The 27,408-nt window shown below is 44.3% G+C and overlaps 1 protein-coding gene across 1 annotated transcript in view; it reads left to right on the plus strand.

The window, feature by feature from the left end:
- Window positions 1–27,408, plus strand: part of sptbn5 (spectrin, beta, non-erythrocytic 5) — a 169,158-nt gene that overhangs the window by 55,568 nt on the left and 86,182 nt on the right. Inside the window, exons 23-34 of the mRNA XM_080202967.1 lie at window positions 317–481; window positions 1,848–2,074; window positions 2,499–2,685; window positions 3,488–3,688; window positions 6,517–6,633; window positions 13,078–13,241; window positions 13,621–13,753; window positions 21,716–21,861; window positions 22,372–22,486; window positions 25,041–25,151; window positions 25,915–26,094; window positions 27,140–27,343. Coding sequence (XP_080059093.1) covers window positions 317–481; window positions 1,848–2,074; window positions 2,499–2,685; window positions 3,488–3,688; window positions 6,517–6,633; window positions 13,078–13,241; window positions 13,621–13,753; window positions 21,716–21,861; window positions 22,372–22,486; window positions 25,041–25,151; window positions 25,915–26,094; window positions 27,140–27,343 — 1,950 coding nt within the window. The remainder of the gene's footprint in view (window positions 1–316; window positions 482–1,847; window positions 2,075–2,498; window positions 2,686–3,487; window positions 3,689–6,516; window positions 6,634–13,077; window positions 13,242–13,620; window positions 13,754–21,715; window positions 21,862–22,371; window positions 22,487–25,040; window positions 25,152–25,914; window positions 26,095–27,139; window positions 27,344–27,408) is intronic.

A 27,408-nucleotide genomic window follows, 5' to 3' on the forward strand; every position in this document is an offset into this window, starting at 1 on the left:
AAATAGCAACAGTAATAAAGTGAGTATTAAATTATATGTATGGCAATGTTCGTAATGTGACTAATAAGGTTAGTGAGGTACAGGCACAAAATGTCACATGGGATTATGAAATAGTTGTATTTAGAGACATGGCTCAAACAAGACTAGGAATAATATTCCAGGTTAACAAGTATTCACAATTAGGCAAATGGCCTCCTTCTATGCTGTAAGCTTCTATGACTCTCTTGTATGACAGTGATTGAAATGTTTTAATGACACTGTTGTTACTGTAAGTGTTTATGTCGTATTTCAGACATGTTTGTGTTTTCACCATTAGACAGGCAATGATCTCATCCAGGAGAAGCATTACGCCAGGGACCACATCAAATCCCAACTTACGGTATTATGGGAGAAGTGGACAAAGCTCCACAATAAGATGGTGGAGCGTGGGGACAAAATGAGGCAAGCTGGACAACAGGAACAACTCATGGAGCTATTGCAGGTGCGCAAGTGTTTAACATGGGGGTGTGGGTACTGTAGCAACGGTCAGTTATGGGGCGTTGTTTCTGAGGATGAAAGGACCCATGCTGAAGATTATGACAAGTAAGGTGTTTGTTTTCCTTCGGGTGAGATATCTATGGAAATACAAGACAAACATTAGATTGTTGCCTGCATTTTATTTATTTCATCAGTTGCATAGTAGCACATAAAGCTGTGGCATTGAACTTCATAATGTTTATAGAAAGACCTAGTGTATGTTATTGCAACATCCCAAACCATATTTGAATCCAATGGCATACTTTAAAATGGTGCCAGATAGCTTTTTTAAATTTACGTTAGGTTAAGAGATAAATATTGACCAGGATAACATTGGAACTCCCCTGCTCTTCTTTGAATAGTGCCACTAGTTCTTTTGGAAGGGAAGAGGAACCTCAGTTTAAAATCTCATCTGAAAGATGGCATCTCCAGATATTCAGCGTTCCCTCAGTATTGCTGTTCCAATAGTTCAGCACTGTATCAGTACTGCTCCTCCAGCAGTGCAGACCTCCCTCAGTACTGCTCCTCCAGCAGTGCAGCCCTCCCTCTGCACTGCTTCTTCAGCAGTGCAGCCCTCCCTCAGTACTGCTCCTCCAGCAGTGCAGCCCTCCCTCTGCACTGCTTCTTCAACAGTGCAGCCCTCCCTCTGCACTGCTTCTTCAACAGTGCAGCCCTCCCTCAGTACTGCTCCTCCAGCAGTGCAGCCCTCCCTCAGTACTGCTCCTCCAGCAGTGCAGCCCTCCCTCAGTACTGCTCCTCCAGCAGTGCAGCCCTCCCTCAGTACTGCCCCTCCAGCAGTGCAGCCCTCCCTCAGTACTGCTCCTCCAGCAGTGCAGCCCTCCCTCAGTACTGCTCCTCCAGCAGTGCAGCCCTCCCTCAGTACTGCTCCTCCAGCAGTGCAGACCTCCCTCAGTACTGCTCCTCCAGCAGTGCAGCCCTCCCTCAGTACTGCTCCTCCAGCAGTGCAGCCCTCCCTCAGTACTGCTCCTCCAGCAGTGCAGCCCTCCCTCAGTACTGCTCCTCCAGCAGTGCAGCCCTCCCTCAGTACTGCTCCCCCAGCAGTGCAGCCCTCCCTCAGTACTGCTCCCCCAGCAGTGCAGCCCTCCCTCACTGCTGATACCATTTGAGAGGAACCATGAATTTAAGATGAAATCTTTAGTCTGTGAGCCATTATTTGTGTAACAAATAATAAAATCCAATTTGTACCTCGTGGATTGTGATTGTGCTGCATACTCAGTTGCAAGATCTGACTGATTCTATTTCTTATGTTTCAGTGTTTGAGTGATTTTATTTTATCTATTACTTTCTGTCATCTCTATCTACCTCTTTAGGATGCAAAAACAAAGCTTGAACAGATTGAGAAGATGCTCCAGAACCGTGATACAGGTCATGATTTGCGATCCAGTAGACTTCTGCTCAAGGAACACAAATGGCTGGAGAGTGACATGCGTGAACTTGCAGAGAAAATGAATAGCATTGTAAACCGAGCTAAGAAGGTGGCAACAGATCACTTTGATTCACAGAGTATACTGGAACAGACTCAGAAACACCTCGAATGGTGAGACTGATGCTTGGACTGGGGAAGATTGAAATGGGGGGCAGGGGGAGGGGGAGTAGACTGGTAGAGAGAGAGGAGAACTGAGAGAACAATCACTAGTGGCTGACACCTACAGACTACCCGTTAAAGGCCCATGTTTTGAGCTGGCCAAGGTCTGGAAGGTGCAACATAGCAAAATCACTCCCTACAACCCCATCAAGGACTTCCCATCACCAACATTTCATTCACTGATGGACACAAATCATGGGCTTCCCATCACAAACACAAAGTTTGTTCTCTGCTTATTATTTGATCTTTGTTTGAAATTACATCTTCCTTGTTTAATCACCTGCCATTGTTTTTGAAAGGCCCTTGGATCAATTATTTCAAAGTTAAATGACTATTCTCTCTTATTCCTTGCTCTCCCATTCCTCCTCCATTATAGGTTTGAATCACTCCAGAACCCACTAGGACAGAGAAGGAAGGTTCTGGAAGCAACAGTGGCTCTGTATGAGTTCTACCACTACAGTGACCTGGAGTTGAAATGGATTGCTGAGCGCATTCCAAGTGCCACATCATGCAACTACGGCAAGTCTCTGGACACAGCACAGAGCCTGCTACAGAAACAGAAGGTAAAGTTTACCAATCTGTTAGCCTGACCCTGCTCCTGGAGACTTACCAGGTAGGTCCTGATGCTTGGAAGGTTTAGGTATTTTGCAGACCAAGGTATCGACTGTGGGACCTGGTGTTCGGAGGTTGGAAAATTAATAATGCTTAGGTCCTGCAGCAGTTGAGTTTCACTCCTTAGAAATCTAATTTCAGCACAGTTACACCATGGGGTAAAGCATTATGCCAAATGATTGGATGCAGGGATGGGGATTGGTACAGTATTGTCCTATATTGGACACCAAAATGTTCTTTTTTCTTTTTATTCATTTGGGGGACATGGGGATTGCTGGCTGGCCAGCACTTGTTGCCCATTGCCCGAGCGCAGTTGAGAGTCAACCACATTACTGTGGCTCTGGAATCACGTGTGGGCCAGACCAGGTTAGGACAACAGATTTCCTTCCCTAAAGGATATTAGTGAACCAGATGGGTTTTTTTCTCACAATTGACAATGGTTTCACAGATATCAGTAGATTCTTAATCCTGGATATTTTTTATTGAATTCAAATTCCACCTTCTGCCGTGGTGGGATTTGAACTCAGATCCCCAGAACAATAGCTGAGTTTCTGGATTAATAGTCTAGCGATAATAGCACTGGGCTATCGTTTCCCTTGACGTAGTAAGGAATATGTTGTGTCATGGCATCCTGGAGTGAGCATGATCACCTCTCCCTTCCTCCCCCTGACAACTCCCCAACCCCTACTTGCCCTTTTTTCTCCTCCTCCCCATGAAGGCCTTTAGTAACCATGACCTTTCTCCCTGGTGCAGGAGCTTCAGGTTGAAGTGAACACTCACAATCAACAAGTCCAGAAAGTGTTGGAGATTGGCAAACAGATGATCAAATCGCAGCACCACACTGCTCAGGACATTGAGGGCAAGTGTAAGGAACTGCAGAGCCGCTGGAAGGAGCTGGAAGAGGCCTGTGATGACAGGAGGAAAAAACTGCAGCACTCAGTGCGGTTCCATCAGGTAGGTCCAGGTGCACAACAGATTGTGATGGATAACTGGGGCAGTTAACCCCTGTATGGACAGAATTTTACCCTCCCACCAAAGCAGGTTTTGTGTAAAATTGAATGGATGGGACTCCTCACAGGAACCCGCCAGCCCAAACCCAGAAATAATTTCACTTTTGGGCAGGTAGCGGGTGTTGGCCTCAGGCAGGAAACCTATTAACGCTATGAAGTGGACACGTAAGGGCCTTATCCAACCCAGCCTCAAATTTCAGATTGGCAGTAGTAGGTATGGTATGTTGGGAAAGTGATATTTGCATTTTTCCCCATCTTGGGCAGGAAGGTTGGATGGATGGTTAGTGTGGTGGCCCACTCTGAAGGCCCCCTCAAAGGACAGTGGAGCTCTTGGACCATCTCCCCACTGGCTGATGCTAAGATTGACCATCCTCCCCTCCCTACCCACTGGGCATCCCCACCCCTCCCACACCCAGGACTTACCTTTCCAAAGCCAGGACTAAGTTCCAGTCAGACCACACCTAGCCATTGCAGCACTCTGCCTGGTTGGTTTGAACATTGGCCGACTGGTCTCATGGGCAGGATTTCCTTCCCAGACAGGACAGTCCTGTCTAGAGACAATACACATCTCTTTAACCTGTGCTTAACGCTCTCTCCGCTCGCATTGTCTGTACCTTTGAGACGTGATTACGTTTAAAGACTCGCATTCCGACCATTATTTTGTAAATTGAGTTTGTGTCTTTATATGCCCTGTTTGTGAATAGAACTTCCACTTACCTGATGAAGGAGCAGCAAGCGCTCTAAAAGCTGGTGGATTTTGCTACCAAATAAACCTGTTGGACTTTAACCTACTCTCTGTAGACATGATATATAAAACTCTGTTAGCCATGCCTTATCTTGCACCAAATCCCATTCACTTATCCTCCCTGTGCCCACTGACCTACATTGGCTCCCAGTCAAACAATGTCTCATGATAAAATTCCCATCCTTGTTTTCAAATTCCTCCATGGTCTCATCTCTCCCGATCTCTGTAATCTCCTCCAGTTCTTTCTGAGATATCTGTGTTTACCTTCTGCAAAATTTCTATGCCAATTTAAATTGCTCCACTATTGGTGGCCATACCTGCAGCTTCCTAGGCCCTAAGATTTGAAATTGCTCCCTTAAACGTACCTAAAAATTTACCTGTTGACCAAGCTTATGACCACCTGCCCTAATATTGCTTTATGTGGCTCGATGTCTAATTTTGCTTCATAATGCTCCCATGAAGCTCATTGGGGTATTTAAGTAGTCAAAGGCCTCACGGAACGTACAAGTCACTCTTAGAAAAAAATCAGGGCCACTCACATGCAGTACCAGATTGTCATTTTGCAATTTCCAATCTATGAAGGCAAAGCATTTCTACCACTTCAGGAAAATGCCCAGAATGGGGTAAAATGCTCCAGCTACTCTAATCAATCAGGACAGTCCTGCACTCAGATGACGATAAGGCACCAAAGCACATGCTTTGCTGAACTGCATCTGGTTACCTTGAACCACCTACCCACAGACTGAACTGTTACTGGAGAACATTGCCATGGAAACATACTTGCTCATGATGAGTGCATTGAGTGGCGTCATTGCTTGATACTTTGCAAAATGGAAATGCTAATTAATGGGCACATTTCATGGTTGTTATTTAGGATAGCTATAGACAGTTGTATCTCATTTTCCACATGTTTGACCATGGAGAAGATACACCTTCTTATACTCTCCTGCAGCAGAGACACTTCCCTCCCCATTAGAGTCATACAGGTTTAAAGCATGGACATAGGCCCTTCGGTCCAACTTGTCCATGCTGTCCAGTTTTTACCTTTAAGCAAGTCCCAGTTGTCCACATTTGGCCATATCCCTTTATAGCAATCTTACCCATGTAACTGTCTCAATGCTTTTTAAAAGTCAAAATTGTACCCGCCTCTACTACTACCTCTGGCAGACACTCACCACTCTCTGTGTGAAAAAATTACCCCTCTGGAGTCTTTTGTATCTCCTCTTGCCTTAAACCTATGCCCTCTAGTTTTAGTCTCCCCTATCTTCGGGAAAAGATGTTGACTAACCACCTTTTCTATGCCCCTCATTATTTTATAGACTTCTATAAGATCACCCCTAAGCCTCCTATACTCCAGGGAAAAAAGTCCCAGTCTATCCAGCCTCTCCTTATAATGCAAACCATTAAGTCCTGGTAGCATCCTAGTAAATCTTTAATGCACTCTTTCTAGTTTAATAATATCCTTTCAATAATAAGGTGACCAGAACTGTACACAATATTCCAGTGTTGCCATACCCATGCCTTGTACAACTTCAATAAGATATCCCAACTCCTGTATTCAGTGTCCTGACCAATGAAACCAAGCATACCAAATGCTTTCTTCACCACCCTGTACACCTGTGACTCCACTTTCAAGGAGCTATGAACCTGTACCCCTAGATCTCTTTGTTCTGTAACTCTCCCCAGCGCCCTACCATTAACTGAATAAGCCCTGCATTCGTTCGATCTACCAAAATGCATTACCTCCTATTTATATAACTTAAACTCCCTCTACCGTTTATCAGCCCAGTGGCCCAATTGATCAAGATCCCGTTGCAATCCAAGATAACCTTCTTCACTGTCCACTATGCCACCAATCTTAGTGTCATCTGCAAACTTGCTAACCGTGCATTCTAAATTCTCATCCAAATCATTAATATAAATGACAATCGTAGCCACTATACACTCCCTGAAGCAATTGTACCTCCATCCCCATTGCAGATATAATTCCTGATGACAATATAACTGATGGCTGAATTTTTATTTAGTTCCTTGCAGATGCTTCAGAGCTGGAAGCCTGGGCAGCAGAAAAGCTTCAGCTTGTCTCAAGTGAAGATTACGGGAAAAATGAAAATGCCACACAGAAACTTATTAAGAACCATAAGGTAGGTGTAATCTCCAAAGTGACATCTTCTCCAGCAGTGACATGCAATATCCACATTCTTCACTTAAATACACCACCAGATAGATCCCATTCAAACTAACTTTAGAGTAAATGCAGTGAAAGAGTGTAAATATTGAAACTCTCTAATTTACCTCTTCTGTACAGTTCAGTTTCTAATTGCAGTTGGTCTCCCATGTGGTGATATAGGAAGTTAAAGGATTCAGTCTCTCTTCCTGTCTCTGATCCTTGTGTCATTCTCTGGTTTCTACAAATATTTCTTCTCTCTTCTCAGCTTAGCAGTTGGGAGAGGCTAAAAGAATGGTGACTCTGCTTTATTGAAGTATTGATGTAAGAGTGATTTGTTTGAGGTTTATAAAATGACAAAAAGTCTTGATGGTAATTATTTGGACAGTTTGTTCCATTTAACTGTTAGGGAGGACAAGGTGCCACCATATCAAGTTGTGTAAAGTCAGATCTACATTGGATGTCAGAAGGTGATTCATTACCTGAGAATAGTGAACCTTTGCCTTCTCTTGCAGTAGATTCTAATTCACTGAATTCTTTCACAGGAGAACTGGGCCTGTTTCCAGTTGGAATGGAATTTGCCTCATTCAAAATATCAGCAATGAATTATCAGGGCAGAGTGATTTCCTGGTGGTGGTGAAGGGTGGGGTATTAAAGGTCATTCATCACATGCTTCTCTCTGGGATTTCTCAGCTATTTTAACAGCATAATACTACACCAAAGAAAGAGAGATTAGAAAGTAAATTATAGACAAGAGTTCTGAATTAACTCATGTTTGTGAGGGTGGAAAGCAGAGGCTAGCTGGCCAACAGAATAATTTGATCTGATTCATTATTGTCACGGACTAACATACAGTGAAAAGTCTTGTTTTTTGCTCACTGTACAGACAAATCATACCGTTCATAGAGAAGGAAATGAGAGAGTGCAGAATGTAGTGTTACAGTCATAGTTAGGGTGTAGAGAAAGATCAACTTAATGCAAGGTAGGTTTGTTCAAAAGTCTGATGGCAGCAGAGAAGAAGCTGTTCTTGTGTTAATTGGTACATCAATTGACCTTAGACTTTTGGAAGAAGGTGGATGAGAGAACGTCCAGGGTTCATGGCATCCTTAATTATGCTGGCTGCTTTGCCGACGTAGCAGGAAGTGTAGACAGAGTCAATGGATGGGAGACTGGATGGCTTGGACTACATTCACGACCTTTTGTAGTTTCTTGCAGTCTTGGGCAGAGTGGGAGCCATACCAAGCTGTGATATAACCAGAAAGAATGCTTTTTATGGTGCATTTGTAAAAGTTGGCGAAAATCGTAGCTGACATGCCAAATTGCCTTAGTCTTCTGAGAAAGTAGAGGCATTGATGGGCTTTCTTATCTATAATATCAGCATGTGTGAACCAGGATAGGTTGTTGGTGATCTGGACACGTAAAAACTTGAAGCTCTCGACCCTTTGTCATCAACAGGGACAAAGTACAATCTCCTTTGTTTTGTTGACACTGAGGGAGAGATTATTGTCGCCACACCAGTTCATCAGATTCTCTATCCCTTTTCTGTAGTCTGTCTTGCCATTGTTTGAAATCTGACGCACCATGATAGTGTCGTCAGAAAACTTGAAAATCAAGTTGGAGAGAAATTTGGCCACATGGTCATAGGTATATAAGGAGTATAGTAGGGGGCTGAGAACACAGCCTCGTGAGGCACCAGTGTTGAGGATGATTGTGGAAGAGATGTTGTTGCCTATCTTTACTGATTGTGGTCTGTGGGTTAGGAAGCTCAGGATCCAGTCACAGAGGGAGGAGCTGAGGCCCAGGCCATGGAATTTGGGGATGACTTTGGTATGAATAACGGTGTTGAAGGCTGAGCTATAGTCAATAAATAGGAGTCTGACATAGATGTCTTTGTTATCTAGGTGTTCCAAGGTTGAGTGCAGGGCAAGGGAGATGGCATCTGCTGTGGGCCTGTTGCAGCCGTAAGCAAACTGTAGTAGATCCAGGCAGTCTGGGAGGCTGGAATTGATTCATGCCATGATTAGCCTTTCAAAGCACTTCATAACGATGGATGTCAGAGCCACCGGATGATAGTCATTGAGGCACGCTACTTGGCTTTTCTTTGGTACTGGGATGATGGTCATGTTCTTGAAACAAATAGGAACCTCCAATTGTTGTAAAGAGAGGTTGAAGGTGTCTATGAATACCTCTGCCAGCTGATCTGTGAAGGATCTGAGTGCTGGTCCAGATATCCCATTTGGGCCAGTCGCTTTCTGCAGGTTGACCTTCAAGAAAACTGCTCTGACATCTGCAATGGTGACCTCAGATACAAGTTCATCCAAGGCTTCCAGGGTGGAGGACATATTCTCTCTGACCTGTTGGTCAAAACAAGCATAGAATGTATTAAGCTCACCAGGGAGGGGTGCGTTGGAGCCCACTATTTTACATGTCTTCATCTTGTAGTTGACAAAGGCATGGGTAAAGATTTTGACCACAGATGAACTGAGATATCATGGGGGACAGACAGCATTATAGAGGAAGAAGTGGTGGTCTTTGTGTTGGAAAGGATATGTGTGCTCAACCTGAGATCTAATAGGACACAGTTTGCGAACAGTCTGGTTCAGCCTGAGGCAGTAGCTAAGGAAGGAAATAGAATTGAGCTTCAGGCAGAAGTTGAAGACAAGGCACAGAATTTTGCTATTTAGTCTAAGTCTGGATGGGAAAAGCGATGGGCAGCCCATCAGGGCATTCACAAGTTTTCCTGTTGTATTTTTAAATACTTTGCAAAGAAGATAGAAAGGGTAGTTCAATCAGCAACTTAGGGCTTTAAAAGATCGGGGCATTTAAATTTGAACAGCTCTCTTGCCCCACCCCCACCCTCTCCCCCCCAACCCCCCTCTCTGGCCACAGAAATCTGCCTTCCTTGGAGCTGCCGCACACCGTGGAACCACTCCTGCCCGTTGAACACTATTCCCCACCACCACCACAGAGCCCCTCCACACCACCCAGCAAAAATAGAACCCTCGCTCGCAACACCCCCTCCCCTCCACGGAACACACAGAACACACCCTGGCACATCCCCCTGGCACTGCCCAGGCGTGACCTTCTCACCTTAGGGGCTGTACTCACCTGTGCACCTCCAGTAGGTTCTGCTCACCAGTTTCAGGTCATGAGAGACCTGTTGTGATTCATGTCAGTGTGCCTTCATGCTGACATGAGTGGACACTTCGACATGGGAGGACTATCAGGCATCAAATAAAATTAAATTGATGCAAATAGGGAACATAACTTTTAAAGTCAGGATTCCGGTTACTTCATTGACGGAGGGTGGGGACAACCAATCAGGAAATCCCGCTGGTGTAAAAGCGACTCCCACCCTCCAAAATCAGGAGTGGAAAATCCTCTTCCAATGATTTTGGGCCTCCTGCATGTAACTGAAGAAATTTATAACTCATCTAGGGCTACATTTCAGACAAGCAGTCATATAAGGGTGGCACAATGTTAGCACTGCTGCCTCATAGCACCAGAGCTTCGGGTGACTGTGTGGCGTTTTCATGCTCTCCGCATGTCTGCGTAGGTTTCCTCCGGATGCTCCAGTTTCCTCCCACAGTCCAAAGATGTGCAAGTTAGATTAATTGGCCATGCTAAATTGCCCCTTCATTTCAAGGGATTAGCAGAATAAATATGTGGGGTTATGGTGATAGAGTCTGGGTGGGATTGTGGTCAATGTAGGCTCGATGGGCTAAATGGCCTTCTTCTGCACTGTAGGGATTCTACAATTCTATGAACATAGAGCTGGTAAAGAGTTAGGTGAGGTCAGCATCCATGTTGTAGCTGACCCTATGTCTATGAATGGTACTGCCAAAGGACAGCGTTTAGATGTGGAAGAGATGGGGACCAAGGATTGATCCTTGAGCCTTCAAAAATAGCAGTGTTGGGGCAGGAGATTCATTTGCTGGAGATTCCCTGGTTCAGAAGATCGCCTGCAGGAAGGGCTGGAAAATCCCACCCAATGTCATTTGCAACTTTGATGAGGGTTGTTTCAATATTGTGACAGGGGCAGAAACCTGATTGGAGAAATTCAAAAATGAAGTTGTAGGAAAGATATATACAGATTTGGGAGCCATTGTGTTCAAGGATTTTGGGGAAAAAATTGGAGATGGAGCAGCAGTTTATCTTTTGTAAAGATGTGTGGGTTAGGTGGATTGGCCATTCTAAATTGCCACTAAGTGTCAGGGGGACTAATTAGGGTAAATACATGGGGTTATGGGGATAGGGCCTGGGTGGGATTGTAGTCGGTGCAGACTTGATGGGCCAAATGGCCTCCTTCTGTACTGTAGGGATTCTATAATTCTATGCTGTGATAATCATTGTGGGTCTTAACTTCAGTTATCCTTGATTAGGATCAATACAGACTACTGAGGGAAGGATGTTTGTAAGCTTTACCTTTCATTAAGCTTTTTTCTAATTATATACAGGATAAGTCTTAGCATGAGGCTTCATGTAGAACTATCTCACAGCATATCCAGTTGAATATTTACATTATACCTTACACTACACCTCCCTCCAAGTCTCTGCCTCTATTAAATACATTATTTACATTAGTGTGGAAAGAACAGAGGGATTACAATAAATAGCTTGGGCTAAGGATTACTGAGTGATAGTGTAAGGGAGCTGGATTAACGTCAGTAGAGATGCTGTCAGTAACACAGGGTCCTTGGGCAGGGGTATAGTGAGTGTCAATGTGAGAGATCTGGATTAACGTCAGCGGAGATACATTAGTAACATGATGTTGGGGAAGGAACTCCCACAATGGGTCATTTCAGTTACAGCTGAAATCTTTTTAATTTAGCCATTTGCTCCAGCTATGGCTGGAGTGTGCAGTTCAGATCACCACTCCTTCAAAAGGATACATTTGCCTTGGAAGAACAATACAGATTCACCAGAATGTCACCAGGGCTCCAAGTATGAGATATAAGGAGAGATTACACAAACTAGTCATGTATTTTCTGGCATGTAGAATGCAAAATAATGTTTTGATTGGGATTTTTTGACATTTGGAAAGAATTAATAGGGTAAATACAGGGAATACACCTAAGGAGGAACCGAAGACAAGGGGACATAAATGTTAAAATCAGAGCCAAGCTTTTCAGGAGAGAAGCTAGGAAACATTTCTTCACACAAAATGTAGTACAAGTATAGAACACTTACCCACAAAGAGCAGTAGGTGCTAGCCCAATTAATAATTTTCAGTTTGAGAGCAATTGGTTTTTGCTAGCCAAGGATATTAAAGGATATGGAACAAAGACTGGATGGGGTTTGGTTACAAATCATTGAATGGTAAAACGGTCTTGAAGGCCTGTTCCTAAATAGATTCCAGAAAATAAGGCTTTATAATATAAATGGAATACAATAAGCACAAAGACAATGGGCTGGAGTAGGAGGTAGCATTCAATAAATCCGCATCTGTGGGCGGCATGGTAGCACAGTGGTTAGCACTGCTGCTTCACAGCGCCAGGGACCAGGGTTCAATTTCCAGCTTGGGTCACTGTCTGTGTGGACTTTGCACATTCTCCCATGTCTGCGTGGGTTTCCTCTGGATGCTCTGGTTTCCTCCCACATTCTGAAAGATGTGCTGATTAGGTGCGTTGATCTGAACAGGTGCTGGACTGTGGCAACTAGGGAAATTTCACAATAACTTCATTGCAGTGTTAATATAAGTCTACTTTAGTAGAGGCAGGTACAATTTTGGCTTTTAAAAAGCGTTTAGACAGTTATGTAGGTAAGATGGGTATAGAGGGATATGGACCAAAAGTGGGCAATTGGGACTAGCTTAGGGGTTTTAAAAAAAAAAAAGTGGCATGGACAAGTGGGCTGAAGGGCCTGTTTCCATGCTGTAAACCTCTGTGACCTCAATCTCAAACCATATAGGATTTGACTGTAGGGGCAGTAACTGCCCATCATAGCATTCAACAAGGCAAATGGTAAATGTTTTCTAACCTATTGTAAAAATAAAGCTACAACCAGATGAAGAGAAGATTTGAGTGCTGGCAGTACAGCAGGATGCTCAGCACTTGAGGGAGGGGGGATGGATTAATTTTTGACAGTGGCCTATGCAGTGAATGGCCACCTTCAAACTTTGGTCTGTTTCTTTCGGATGCTGACAACCCTACTCTACTCCTTTGCCTTTGTGCGGTCCTGACAATGGATTATTTTCAATGTGCTCAGAAAATCACCCAATTCATCCCACGTCCTGGGAACTTGTAGCAGCCAGTGTACTCGCTCCACAAGAAGGGGATGGGATCTAATTACTAAGCATTTGGTTTTCCTCCTGTAGGATGACAGCACCTGAATTTCAGTTTATAATATGGATGATAGCGGTTTGATCTCTCCTCTCTTTTGTGCCTTTCACACTCTTTCAATCTGCCCAATTTTTCTTCAGGCTCTGCAACAACAAATCCAGGATTACTGTGGCCTCGCCGATGAGCTACGCCGCAATTCTGAGGATCTTCCGCTCAGAGGACTTATCACATTTGACATGGTGGATGATACTCTGGAACAGATTCGTAAGCGGCTGAAGGAATTGCAGGAACGTTCTGCAGAGAGGTACATGGAATGGGGAGCTATATGTACTCTATCCCCCTGTCTAACTTCATGGATTCTATAAGGTTCATCAGATTTGTTGTTCTTTTACAACAGAAAGAAAGTGATGGATGTTAATCAGTGATAACAGTATGATTAAATACACTGAATCCAAGAATAATCCTGAATTAACAACTTCTCCTCAGGTGACCCTTCAGAGAGATTTACAAATGTGATTTTTACATGTATATCTTTATCCTATGATTTATACACAGCATTATATGTGTGTGCGCGTGTGGATGTGTGTGATTTGAATGAAATTGCATGTAACATTCAATGCTGTGCTGGGGAATACGTTTGACAGTGAGTGGCTGATTTGAGGGGAAATGTTTTTAATTCTCAGGATGAAGAAATTAGAAGGAACATTGGGATTCCATGAGTACCTGCGAGAAATTGTGGAACTTGAGGCATGGATCACGCAGCATATGCAAACTGCCAGCTCCGAGGACTATGGGAATGACTACCAACATGTGCTAGTAATGATGTTCTCAATTGTTTTCTGCAGAATATGACTCCTCTTCCCAGTCCAATGACCAAAATTATTTTCTTCCTGTATCATAAATCCTACATTCAGTACTCTCTCATCACCTTTACAAATGAACATCCAGTAATGGGGAAACCTCAACTCCTCACTGACTGCCTATTCTGACCTCTGAACTACATTTCACGTAAATCTCTACATTATTTCGTTACCACTGAAACACTCAACTATATCTCTTATCTCCAAGGTCAACATTTCCTTTTCTAATCTAGCAATCCTCAGGTTTATCCTACAGGAACAACAGATCATTCAGAGCTCTGCTGCCACAATCAAATCTCACACAATGTTCTGCTCGTGCATCAACTCAACCCTTGGTGAATGCCATAGGTTGCCACGTGAGCTTTCATCCCAGCGAGAGAGAAACATCAAGCTATTAAAGAAAAAGCTACAGCTCTGCTTAAGAAACTCTGCAGCTTTGTCTCTACATCTCACCTCCTCAGTCTCCCAACCCACGTTTTCTCTCCCCAGCTAACACTCACTCCAAACTTCTCTTGCTCTCTTTCCTCCAAACCCATACCCACTTCTGCAGCTCCCACATACTGCTGATGAGTTCTGTTCTCTCCTTCAACTCACATACAGCCTCCCAGGTCAAACCCACTGCAAGCCCACCTGTCTGCAGCACCAGTTCACACTTTCTAATGCATTTCACATCCTCTCCCCCTGCTCATAACCACTGCAGATGCTGCTGTTCATCCCCAACCCACAACCTCTGTTCAAGCTTACGCCCACTGCAAGCCCTATCTGTTCTCTTCCCTGCTCTCAGCTCTCCCCCAGCTCACATCCACTGTAACTCTTCCTGCTCAGCCCCAACTGACCCTTCCTCCCTCACTCATGCACTCTGCCCCATCTCATTGCACTGTCTCAGCTTGCCCCCACATTATGATCCTTGGGTTCAGAATACATTTCCAGTGATATGATGAGCCATGGACTGAGCAGACAGAATCATAGACAGCACAGAGGGAGGCCATTCAGACCCTCTCACACCTGTGCTGGCTCCCTGAAAAACTGCTCAATTTCATCCCACAAGCTAACATATTCCCCATAACCACAATCATGGCCAATTATCTTTTCCAAGTTCCGATAGAATCTGAATTCACCACCCCTTCAGGCAGAGTATTCTAGCTGTTAACATGTTTGTGGAGAAATTTCTCCGAATTTTCCTTCTAGTCCTTTTCCCAAATATTGTAAGTCTGGTTCGCAATACTCTTGCCTGAGAAAACTATTTTCTGCTTCTTACTCTATCAAAACCCCTCACAGTTTTATTAGCTCTCCCCCTAACCTTTTCTGATCTAAAACGAAAAGTGCCAGCTTTTCCAATCTCTCGACATAACCACACTCCCTCAGCTCTGCTGTCTCCCTGTTAAATCCCCTCTGTATCATCTCCAAGTCCTTGACAAGCTTCTTAAAGAATTGTACACAGTACTCCAGCTGTGGACTAACCAGAGAGTGAAGAATTAACATGACTTCTTCAATTTTTTTTTAGTCAATACTCAGAATTACAAAGCCAAGCATCCTATTTGTCGTTCTTCATCTGCATTCTCAACTTGTCCTGCCACCTTCAAACATTTGTTTATATTCACTCCAAGGGTTTACAACCCCTCAAAGTAGCAACATTTATATGACATGGCCTCTCCTGGTTGGTTTTCCACCATCTTGCATTTATCCATATTATGTTGCCGTTCCCATGTGTCTGGCCACTTCGCCGCTCTGTCTACAACCTCCTTTTGCCACCCTGCTCACTGTGTAACATGCTATGCTGTCTGCAAACTTCAAAATTGTCCTTTCTATGTCCAAGTGCAGATTATTTATACATAACAAGTTCAAAGACCCAAGCCTTGGGAACACTGCCACAGACTTGTTCTGGTCAGAAAACCATTGACCTGAATTTCATGCTCTCCAGCCAGTGGTTTTTGGATGGGAAGGAGTATGAAATAGCATGAATGGACGTTCAGTGACCTGTGTACCTGTACACCCAGATCCCTCTGCCTATCAGTACTCTTAATATTTCTGCCAATTACTGTGTATTTCCTATCTTTATTAGACCTCCCAAAAAAATCACCTCACATTTGTCTGGATTAAACTCCATCTGCCATTTCTCCACCCAAGTCTCCAACTGGCCTATATTCTCTGTATCCGCTGATGGTCCTCATCACTATCCGCAAATCCACCAACCTTTGTGTCTCCACAAACTTATTAATCAAACCAGTTACATTTTTGTCCAAATCATTTATATACACCACGATCCTGATGTATATACTAGGATATATACACCTGGTCTTCAGGTGCAGACTTCACTTTCTGCACCAGTTTGCCATGAGGGATTTTGTTAAAGGGCTTACTGAAATCCATGTAGACAACATCCACTGCCCTACCCTCATCAATCAGTGGGTGATTTTAATTTTCCCGGAGTGAATTGGAGGGGGCCTAGAGCTGGGGGTACGGAGGGAGAGGAGTTTGTGAAATGTGTTATGGAAGGGTCGCTAGAACAGTATGTAACTAGCCCGACTAGGGGAGGGGCTATACTGGATTTAGTGTTGGGAAACGAGCCGGGGCAGGTGGGTGAGGTAGAGGTAGGCGAACATGTGGCAAACAGTGACCACAAGTCCGTCTACTTTAGGATAAAAATGGAAAGGGACGAGTGCCGTCCGAATGGGAGTGTGCTGAACTAGGGAAAGGCGAGCTATGGCAGGATTAGGAGGGAGCTGCAGCAAACTGATTGGGAGGGACTGTTAGCTGGCAAGTCCACGGTTGGCAAGTGGGAGGCTTTTAGGGACAAAATGAAATGGTTGCAGGGGAGGTATGTTCCGGTTAAGCGAAAGGATGGGAAAGGTAGGATTAGAGAGCCGTGGATTACGGGGGATATTGAAGACTTGGTCAGGAAGAAGAGGGAGGCGTATGTTAGGTCAAAACAAATGGGTACGGAGAGTGCGCTGGAGGAATATAGAGAGAGTAGGAGGGAGCTAAAAAGGGGAATTAGAAGGGCGAAGAGAGGGCATGAGATGGCTTTGGCTGGTAGGATTAAGGAAAATCCAAAGGCATTTTATTCCTATATTAGAGGCAAGAGAGTAGTTAGAGGGAAAATTGGTCCTCTTAGGGACAAGAGTGGAGAGTTGTGTATTGAGTCGGAGGGAATGGGGGAGCTCCTGAATGAATACTTTGCGTCGGTATTCACGAAGGAGAGGGGTTCGGAATCGTGCGGTCTCTTGGAGGGAGCGGAGGTTCAGTTGCAGGATATAGTTATTATGAGAGAGGAAGTGCTAGGGCTTTTAGGTAGCGTAAGGACGGATAAAGCTCCAGGGCCTGATGGTATTTATCCCAGGCTGCTTAGGGAGGCGAAAGATGAAATTGCTGGGCCTCTGGCGCACATCTTTGTCTCTTCTTTGGACACAGGTGAGGTCCCAGAAGACTGGAGGGTAGCAAATGTGGTCCCGTTGTTCAAAAAAGGTAGTAGGGATAACCCTGGGAATTATAGGCCGGTGAGTTTGACGTCGGTGGTAGGGAAGTTAATGGAAAAAATACTTAGGGGTAGGATGTATGAGCATTTGGAGCGTTGCGATCTGATTAGGGATACGCAACATGGCTTTGTTAGAGGGAGGTCTTGCCTTACGAATCTGGTGGAATTCTTTGAGGAGGTGACAAAAACGGTTGACGATGGGAGAGCCGTTGATGTCATCTATATGGATTTCAGTAAGGCGTTTGACAAAGTCCCTCACGGTAGGCTGGTAGAAAAGGTTAAGGCGCATGAGATACGAGGCCAGGTAGCTAGGTGGATTGAGAACTGGCTGGGAAATAGGAGACAGAGGGTAGTTGTGGAGGGGACCTTGTCGGGCTGGAGGCCAGTGACCAGTGGTGTGCCGCAGGGCTCAGTACTGGGACCTCTCCTCTTTGTAGTCTACATAAATGACTTGGAAGAGGGCGTAGGTAGTGTGATCAGCAAGTTTGCTGATGACACCAAGATGGCAGGGTTGGCGGGTACGGAACTGGATTGTCAGGTGATACAACAGGATATAGATAGGTTGGTGCAGTGGGCAGATAGGTGGCAGATGGCATTTAATCCTGACAAATGCGAGGTGATGCATTTTGGACGGAATAATGCAGAGAGGAGCTATGTGATAAAAGGTAGGCCGATTAGGAGTATAGACATACAGAGGGAACTGGGAGTGCAGGTTCACAAATCCATGAAGGTTGCGTCACAAGTGGAGAACGTTGTTAGGAAGGCTTATGGGATGTTAGCCTTTATAGGAAGGGGCATAGAGTATAAAAGCTGCCGTCTAATGCTTCAGTTGTATAGAACGTTGGTTAGACCGCATTTGGAGTACTGCGTCCAGTTCTGGTCACCTTACTACCGGAAGGACATGGAGTCTCTGGAAAGGGTGCAGAGGAGGTTTACCAGGATGTTGCCTGGCATGGGGGGACTGGGTTACGAGGAGAGATTGAAGAAACTGGGGCTATTCTCCTTGCAAAGACGGAGATTGAGAGGGGACATGATAGAAGTATATAAGATACTGAAGGGAATAGATAGAGTTAATAGTGAGAGACTGCTCCCTAGACTGGGTACGAACACGAGAGGTCATCATTTAAGGGTGAGGGGGGGGAGGTATAATTTGGAGGTGAGAAGAAGGTTCTTTACGCAGAGAGTTGTGGGGGTCTGGAATGCGCTACCGAGTAGGGTGGTGGAGGCAGGAACGTTGGACTCGTTTAAGATGCAGTAGATAGGCACATGAGTGAAACAAGAATGGAGGGATATGGTAGGGGCTATTAAATAGGGTTAAACCTCGGGCTAATTGGTTTTTACCAAATTGACACTATTTCTTCCCTGAATCTGACTGAGTAGGGTCCCATTCGTAGACATGCAGGGTAGAATAGGTGTAGGGTGATGCGGCGGCGCGGGCTCGTTGGGCCGAAGGGCCTGTTTCCCGTGCTGGGTTGTTCTTTGTTCTTTGTTCTTTGTTCTTTGTAATCACCCTAGTCACTTCCTCAAAAAACTCAAGTTAGTAAGACACGATCTCTCTTTCACAAAACCATGTTGCTTCTCGCTAATACATCCACTTATTTCCAAGTGAGGGTAAATCCCGTCTCAAAGAATCCTCTCCAATAATTTGCCTACCACTGACTAAGGTTCACCAGCTTGTAATTACCTGGATTATTCTTGCTGTCCTTCTTAAACAAAGGAACAACATTGGCTATTCTCCAGTCCTCTGGGACCTCCTTTGTACAGTAAGAAGCCTCACAACACCAGGTTTAAGTACAACAGGTTTATTTGATAGTAATCCCACAAGCTTTCAGAAACCGTGTTCCTTCGTCAGGTGTGTGGATGGTTCTGATCAGGGAAGGGCATATAAAGACACACACAGTTTACAGAATCCCGGTTGAGGCTGTCCTCATGTCCGTCCATCATTAGGAAGGCCTCAACCAGGATGTGGGGTTCATGTCGCACTACCCCCATGACTTGCCTGGGCTTGTAAAATCTCACTTACTGTCCTGTCTGGAGACGATACACATCTCTTTAACCTCTGCTAATGCTATCTCCACTCACATTGTCTGCATTTTTAAGACTTGAATAGCAGGTTATCTGTAAAGACTTGCATTCTAATCAGTGCTCTGTAAACTGTGTGTGTCTTTATATGCCGTTCTCTGATCAGAACCTTCCACACACCTGACGAAGGAACAGCGTTTCCGAAAACTTGTGGGATTACTATCAAATAAACCTGTTGGACTTAAACCTGGTGTTGTGAGACTTCTTACTGTGTTTACCCCAGTCCAACGCCAGCGTCTCTACATCATGACCTCCCCTGTAGCCAGTGAGGATGCAAAGATTTCTCTCAAGGCCCCAGCAATTTCCTCCCTGTGTCTCTTAGTATTTTGAGGTATCCGCAAGCTTACTAATCAAACAAGTTGCATTTTCCTCCAAATCATGTATATATATATATTACAAACAGCAAACGTCCCAGCACTGATACCTGAAGAATGTCAGGCCCTGGGGTCTTATCTACCTTAATGTTTCTCAAGATCCCCAATACCTCCTCCTTTTTGATCTCAACATGACTCAAACTATCTAGACACCCTTCCCCAAACTGATCATCCACCAAGTTCTTCTCTTTGGTAAATACTGACGCAAAGTACTCATTTAATACCTTGCCCATTTCCTCTGGCTCCACGCATAGATTCCCTGCCCTGTCCTTGAGTGGGCCAACCTCTCCCTGGCTACCCTCTTGTTCTTCATAAATGTATAAAAAGCCTTGGGATTTTCCTTAATCCTGCTAGTCAATTACTTTTCATGACCTCTTTTAGCCCTCCTTACTCCTTGCTTCAGTTTCTTTCAACTTTCCTTGTATTTCACATGTATGTTCTTGGCCTCTTAGCCTCGACAAATGCTTCCTTTTTCCCTTTGACTTGGCTCATGATATCTCTCATTATCGAAGGTTCCCGAAACTTGCCATACTTATCCGTCGTTCTTCCAGAAATGTGTTGGTCCTGAATTCCTTTCAACTTACACTTGAAAGCCTCCCACATGCTAGATGTTAGATTTGCCCTCAAACATCTACCCCAAATGCGTATGACAAATGGGGCTTGGGGCTGAAGGTCAAGGCCCTAAGTGCCCGCACAAAAAGTGAAAACTCAAGAAGGGCATGAGAAGCAGGGAGAGGTTTAAAAAAAAACAGAAGCGAGGACAGGGAGAAGTTAAAAGCAGAGTTCCCAGTAAGGGAAGAAGAAAGAGGTATGAAACAGGAACTGATAAAGCTAAGAAAACAAGAAACAACCTCCTATTAGAGAATGGGTTGCAAGGAGCAGACCTTAAGTGAGTGGGCTTAGAAGAAATTGCATTTGACACGCATCTGGTGATGAAGCTTTCATTGTGAACTTCTCAACTAATGAAAATTGCATTGAATGGTGGCTAGACTTGCTTTTTTGGAGACTTCAGAGATGGAGGTTTTGTTAGATGGCAGCTCAGACAAAATAAAAGTTTGGGAACCACTGGACTAAAGAGCCACTAGCCGGTCAGACTGGCCAGCAGCTCTCTTAAGGCAGGACTTCCTCCTGAGTGAGAGGTATAATTGCTGCCTGCAGCCAATTAATGCTCAATTGAGTGTGAAATAGCTGCAGAGCAGGTGTAGTGGCAGGAATGTGTTCCCCACTGATTCTTCAGATGGTGAGATGGGAAGCCTCAACATTCAAAATACCTTGGCCTTTGCTTCAGCAGCATTCTCTGCCTCCTATTCCATAGCCAATTATGTAGCCAGGTCCTTCTATCCCATACCCTTCTATTTTTCCAAATAAGTCTGTTATGTGTGAATGATTAAATGCCTTTGGAAAGTCCACCTTTCAACATCTACTGCATCACCTTCATCAATCCTCTGTTATTTCACCAAAGAACATCATCAAGCTAGTACAGGTTGCTTTGACTTTCATAGCTCTGTGCTAGTTGTTCCTCACTAAGCCGTACTTCTCTAAATGACAGTGGCTTCTTGTAAAGACATCTCCTCAGCTCCAGAGCTTTGTGCTGCTGTATACATGGGAACTCTGTGACCAGAGCTGTTTGTATTACTCCTACAATTTCTTCTTAATTTGAAGGTGTTCATGTTTCTTAGCTACTTGAATATTTTTTCATATGTGAGTAGTTACTGAGCCTGGTCCTATCACCTGCCAAGGAAGGTAAAGACTAGATAGTTCGCAGCTAGGGAATCCTTGTTGCTCAATTTCCCAAGTAAAAGGTCAACACAATTGTTTATAACAACTTAACCCAGGATGGGAACTGAGCAGGGATGAATATTTATAATATTTGCATTACATTGCCCTTTGTTAAATCGACTATAAAAGGTGAGGGGGTCCATTACTTTTCATCTGCAACAAAGGGAGTGTGACTGATTGCAGTATTGGTATGATCTTGTCTTGTTAGCACCTGCGGGCATTATACAAAGAATTCTTGCACCAATTGGAGACCGGTGAAGAGAGGATCCGGGATGTCCAAGCCATGGTGAACAAGTTGGTTGACAAGGGTCATCCTCGGACCCAGGAAATCTCACAGAGACATGATGCACTGAGGTAGAACCACGACTTAATTTATTACATCAAAGATGAAGAATTAATTTAATGTCCACCTAATTTACAAGTGATGCATTTATGACTGAGGGGATTGCAGGTTGCTGTGCGTGAGAGCGAGGGGAATAACAGCAGGGTACTCTATCTGAGACTGAGGGGATTGCAGGGTGCTCTATCTGAGATTGTGAGAATTGCAGGCTGCTCTGAGAGTGAGAGGGTCATAGGGTGCTGTGTCGGAGAGCGGGGCGCTGGGAGGGTGAGGCGCTCGCGGGGCGCTGGGAGGGCGAGGCGCTCGCGGGGCGCTCTAATTGTGAATTAGTAGATTACAGGAAACTGAACAATTGGTTCATAAGTGGTTTGATTATTTACATTGTGTTGCTTGAATTAATGTTAGAGCAATGCCAGTTTGATTGTGTCTTCTGGAAAGAATCTGATTAAGCAAATTGTATTCTGGTCCATATTGACTCTACAACTCTGTGGCCCTGACTTACAGTAAATTTTCTATTGGTGCAGGAATTTATGGAGCATTTTACAGGAAAAGGCCCAGATCCGTGGACAGAGGCTCAGTGATGCAGACGCAGTTCACAAATGCAGCCAAGATCTAGCAGATGCTTTGGCTCACATTGAGGTTAGTCCTTACAGATCTCCAACACAAGAAAATCACAGGGGAAAGGGGCTACTCCCAGGATTTAAGCACTTAACTTTCAGCCTGAAGCATCTGTTGTATTCCTATCCAAGTGACTGATGTCAGTCTCTCTATCTCTCTGTTTGAATGGTCACACATGCCTTTGCTGTCTTGACTACATTCTCAATGGGTGTGGTCCCAATTACTCTGTTTTACCAGCTGCTGATATTATACCATGCATGTCATTCAACAAAGCCACAAGATCAAAACATAAAGAATAGAAGCAGGAATAGGCCATTCGGCCTTTCAACCTTGTCCACCATTCATTTTGATCAAGGCTGATCATCAAATTCAATATCCTGATCCTGCCTTCTCTCCATATCCCTTGATATGGCATGCTTGCCTTATTGGATGGGGCATAGAGTATAAAAGTTGGCATATGATGTTGCAGTTACATAGACCATTGGTTAGGCCACATTTGGAATACTGTGTCCAGTTCTGGTGCCACACTACCAGAAGGATGTGGAGGCTTTGGAGAGAGTGCAGAAAAGGTTTACCAGGATGTTGCCTGGTATGGAGGGTATTGGTGAGATTGAGTAAACTAGGGTTGTTCTCCCTGGAAAGACAGAGGTTGAGGAGCGACCTAATAGAAGTTTATAAAATTATGAAGGGCATTGATAGGGTGACTGTTGGAAGCTTTTTCCCAGGTTACAAATGACAAACACAAGGGGTCACAAGTTCAAGGTCAGGGGGGCAAAGTTCAATACAGATATGTGGGTGACATTTTTTACACAGAGGGTGGTGGGGCCTGGAATGCAGTACCAAGCAAGGTGGTTGAGACAGACACGCTAGGATCATGAACAGAGTGGGAATAGAGGGATACAGACGGATGGTCTAGTTAGGAACACCTGATCGGTGCAGGCTTGGAGGGCTGAAGGGCCTGTTTCTGTGCTGTATTGTTCTTTGTTCTTTGATCCCTTTAGCCCAAAGAGCTATATCTAACTTCTTCTTGAAATCACACAATGTTTTTGCCTCAACTATTTTCTGTGGTAGTGAATTCCAGTTTCACCACTCTCTACAAATTTCTCCTCACCTCAGTCCTATAAGATTTACCCCTTATCCTGAAGCTATGACCCCTAGTCCTGGACTCCCTGACCATTGGGAACATTCTTTCTGAATCTCCCCTGTCTAATCCTCTTAGAATTTTATAAGTTTCTATGAGATCCCCTCTCATTCCTCTAAACTCCAATGAATATAATCCTGACCAACTTAGTCTCTCCTCATATGACAGACCTGCCATCTCAGGAATCAGCCTGGTAAACCTTTGCCATAGTCCCTCTACAGCAAGGACATCCTTCCTCAGATAAGGACACCAAAACTGCACACAATACAGGTGTGGCTTCACCAGCACCCTATACAATTGCAGTAAAGCATCCCTATTCATTTACTTAAATCCTCTCACTATGAAGGCCAACATACCATTTGTCTTCTTTGCTGCCTGCTGTACCTACATACATACTTTCAGTGACTGATGCATGAGAACACCAAGGTCTTGCTGAGTATCCACCTCTCTCAATTTACACACATTCAAATAATAATCTGCCTTCCCATTATTGCTCCCAAACTGGGTAACCACACATCAATCCACATCATACTGCATCTGCCATCTATATGCCCACTCATTCAGTCTGTCCAAATCATACAGAAGCGTCTCTGCAGCATCCTCACATCTCAGCCTCTCACCCAACTTTGTATCATCTGCAAATTTGGAGATAATACATATAGTTCCCTCATCCAAATCATTAATATATAATGTGAACAGTTGGTTAACTCTACTAGTTACATCCTCAAAGAATTCCAATAGATTTGTCAAGCATGATTTTCCTTTGTAAATCCATGCTGACTTTGTGTGATTATGCCATTGTTTACCAAATGCTGAGCTATGAAATCCTTCATAATGGACTCTAGCTGACATTAAGCTTACTGGTCTATAGTTACCTGTTTTCTCTCTACCTCCCTTTTTGAATAGAGAGCTTACATTAGTTACTCTGCAATCTGTAGGAACCAGACCAGAGTCCAAAGAATTTTGGAAAATGAGCAACAGTGGATCTATTATTTCCAAGGTCAGTCTGAGATAAAGACTATCAGACCCTGGAGATTTATCCACCTTCAATCCCGTCAATTACTTCTAGGATGGAAGCTGTAAACCACTGTAGAGGAGTCTTTACTCTGAATCCATCCTGTTCTTTGCCTGCCCAATGATGTTTGATGAGCCAGTGTAGATCAAAGCTGCTTTACTCTGTATCTAATGCAGTGCTCTACCTGCCCTGGGAGTGTTTGATGGGATCGTCTAGAAGCAGCTTTACTCTGTATCTAACCCGTGCTGTACTTGCCCTGGGAGTGTTTGATAGGACAGTCTAGAAATAGCTGATGGAGCAGTGGAGAGGGATCTTTTCTTTGTATGTAAGCTGTGTTTGAAGGGGCAATGTAGAGATCAAAGATTTAGTACAGAATGAAATCAGATTCTTTTAATTTGCATTTGTTTCTATTTTTTTAGGAGAAACTTAAAAGCATTCCTGATGAGCTTGCAAAGGACCTGCGTGGTGTTCAAGCACAACTTCGGACTCATGAAGCATTGGAACATGAACTGTCTGGGGCGGAGCAGCGAGTAAGATTTATAATTCTATGTAGCATCCCCACATCAACTGTCAATATGGAGCAATGAGAACTTGCAGGTGACAATGCTGCTTTCTGTTACAGCATTTCAATTTAAACCAACAAGTCACATATCATTATAGCACCAAATCCTCCGTTCTCCCTAGTTTTCCTGTACAGTTTACCATCTCCCTTCCCTGTGCAGTGTTCCCATACAATATATTGTGTCTCCTATCTCTACAATAGCATTTCTGTACAATGCCCTGTCTCCTTTGTCACTCTACAGTACCATTCCTGTACAATATATTGTTGCCTCTTTCTGCAATGATATCCTTGGACACATTACAGTTTCCTCCCACTCTAATAGTATTTATACAATATACTATCTCTGCCCTCTCTCCCTGCAGTATGCAATATACTTAGTTTCTCCCCCTCCCTCTCTGTCCAGCCTTTCCTCTTTTCTGGTAGATGTCTAATCACCTGCTACCCAATGTCTGATTTTTCTTTTTGTTTGCTGTCCTTCATTCCATACCCCTCCATACCCTATCTTCAAAGCTCCAATTTGTTACCCCTACACCTCAGCCTCCTGTTGAGGGAGTGAGTTGCGGTTTTCCATGACCCATTTTGCAATGCCACTAACCAATGCAGTTGCCATCCAGCCTCAGAGATACAGAGCAGGTAAGGGTACCTAGTGACAAAGGAACTGTATATAACCAAGCAAGACTTGGAGAAAGCAGCAGTCCACCTAGTGACAATTGGTGTCCTTCTAATTCTAGTTGCAGGAGTTGGTGGATGCAGCTGATGAGGTCCTGCACCGATGCACGACTCAACAGAGTGCGGCCTTGCAGAACAAGCAGCAGGCAGTTGTGGAAAACTGGGAGAACCTGAGGGCTAAAGTGGATCAGCGGAGGGAAGACCTGGAAAAGGCCTGCAAAATCCAAAGGTTCCTGGCACTGGTGAGTACAGATAAGCAATAGGCTTTCTTTGGAGTGAAAAGCTTAGCAGCATAAACTAGGGAAAAAAAGAATTTGCATTTGCAGGGCAGCATGGTGGCACAGTGGTTAGCACTGCTGCCTCACAGCGTCGAGGACTTTGGTTCGATTCTGGCCTTGGGTGACTGTCTGTATGAAAGGTGCACATTCTCACTGTGTCTGCGTGGGTTTCCTCTCACTCCAAAGATCTGCAGGCTAGGTTGAATGGCCATGGTAAAGTGCCTCTTAGTGTCAAGGGGACTAGCAGTGTAAATACATGGGGTGCGGGGATACCAATTGTTGTCAGTGCAGGCTCGATGGCTCCTTTTGCAGTGTAGGGATTCCATGGTTCTATGCTTTAAGTTGTGCCTTTCAAAACCTCAATAGCCAATTAAGTGATTTTCTGAAGAGTAGTCTCTGATTTAATCTGGGAAACACGGCAACAAACTGTGCACAGCAAGTCTGAAAACAGAAATGTGATCATGACCAGATAATCTGTGCAAGTGATATTGGGTTGCAGGATAAATATAATCCATTACACCAGGGAGAACTCTCCTCCTCTTCTTAAATACTACTGTGGAATCTTTCACATCTATCTAAGAGGACAGGAGTTTATCTTGGTTTATCTGAACAATAGCACCTCCAGCAGTGCAAGTGCTCCCTCAGTACTGCACTGGAGTGTCAGCCTGGATTTTGGGCTGAAGGCTCTGACTGCGAGGTGAAAGTGCTACCTTTGAGCCATAGCTGCCATTGTAATATTGACTGGGTCCACCCTATTCACAGCTGGTGACTGTCCTAAATAATAAAGTATCCTGAAGGAAACATACCACTGCAGGCAAAAAAATGAAAACCGTTCTAATAGTCATTTGGTAGCCCAAAATAACAATCTCAAAGTCAACTTGGGGGTGGTGAAGTTTGGTGTGGAGAAGGTCTCCTTATTGAAACAGGCATCAGGTTTTCCTGTACTACATTCATCAATCTATTTGCAGCCTCAATGTCTCATGCACATTCTGAACTTTGTGCCTCCTAGGTACGGGATTACTTCTCCTGGTCGGCTGAACTGATGAGGGAGATGAAAGTGGAGGAAACGGCACGTGATAGTTCCATGATTGATTTAAAACAAACCCAACATCAGCAGCTTCGGGCTGAAATCGATGCCAGGGAGAAGACCTTCAATCAGGTGGTCACGCTGGGCCAGGAAATCCTGCAGGAGGAGTCCTCCACCTCCCAACATGTGAGCACTGTCTGCCGTCATTTCTCCTCTGCTATATTTTACTCATTCTCTAACTTTTGCCATTT

The sequence above is a fragment of the Carcharhinus amblyrhynchos genome, chromosome 14 (assembly GCF_965287045.1).
Source record: "Carcharhinus amblyrhynchos chromosome 14, sCarAmb.v2.hapA, whole genome shotgun sequence".
Lineage (NCBI taxonomy): Eukaryota > Metazoa > Chordata > Chondrichthyes > Carcharhiniformes > Carcharhinidae > Carcharhinus > Carcharhinus amblyrhynchos.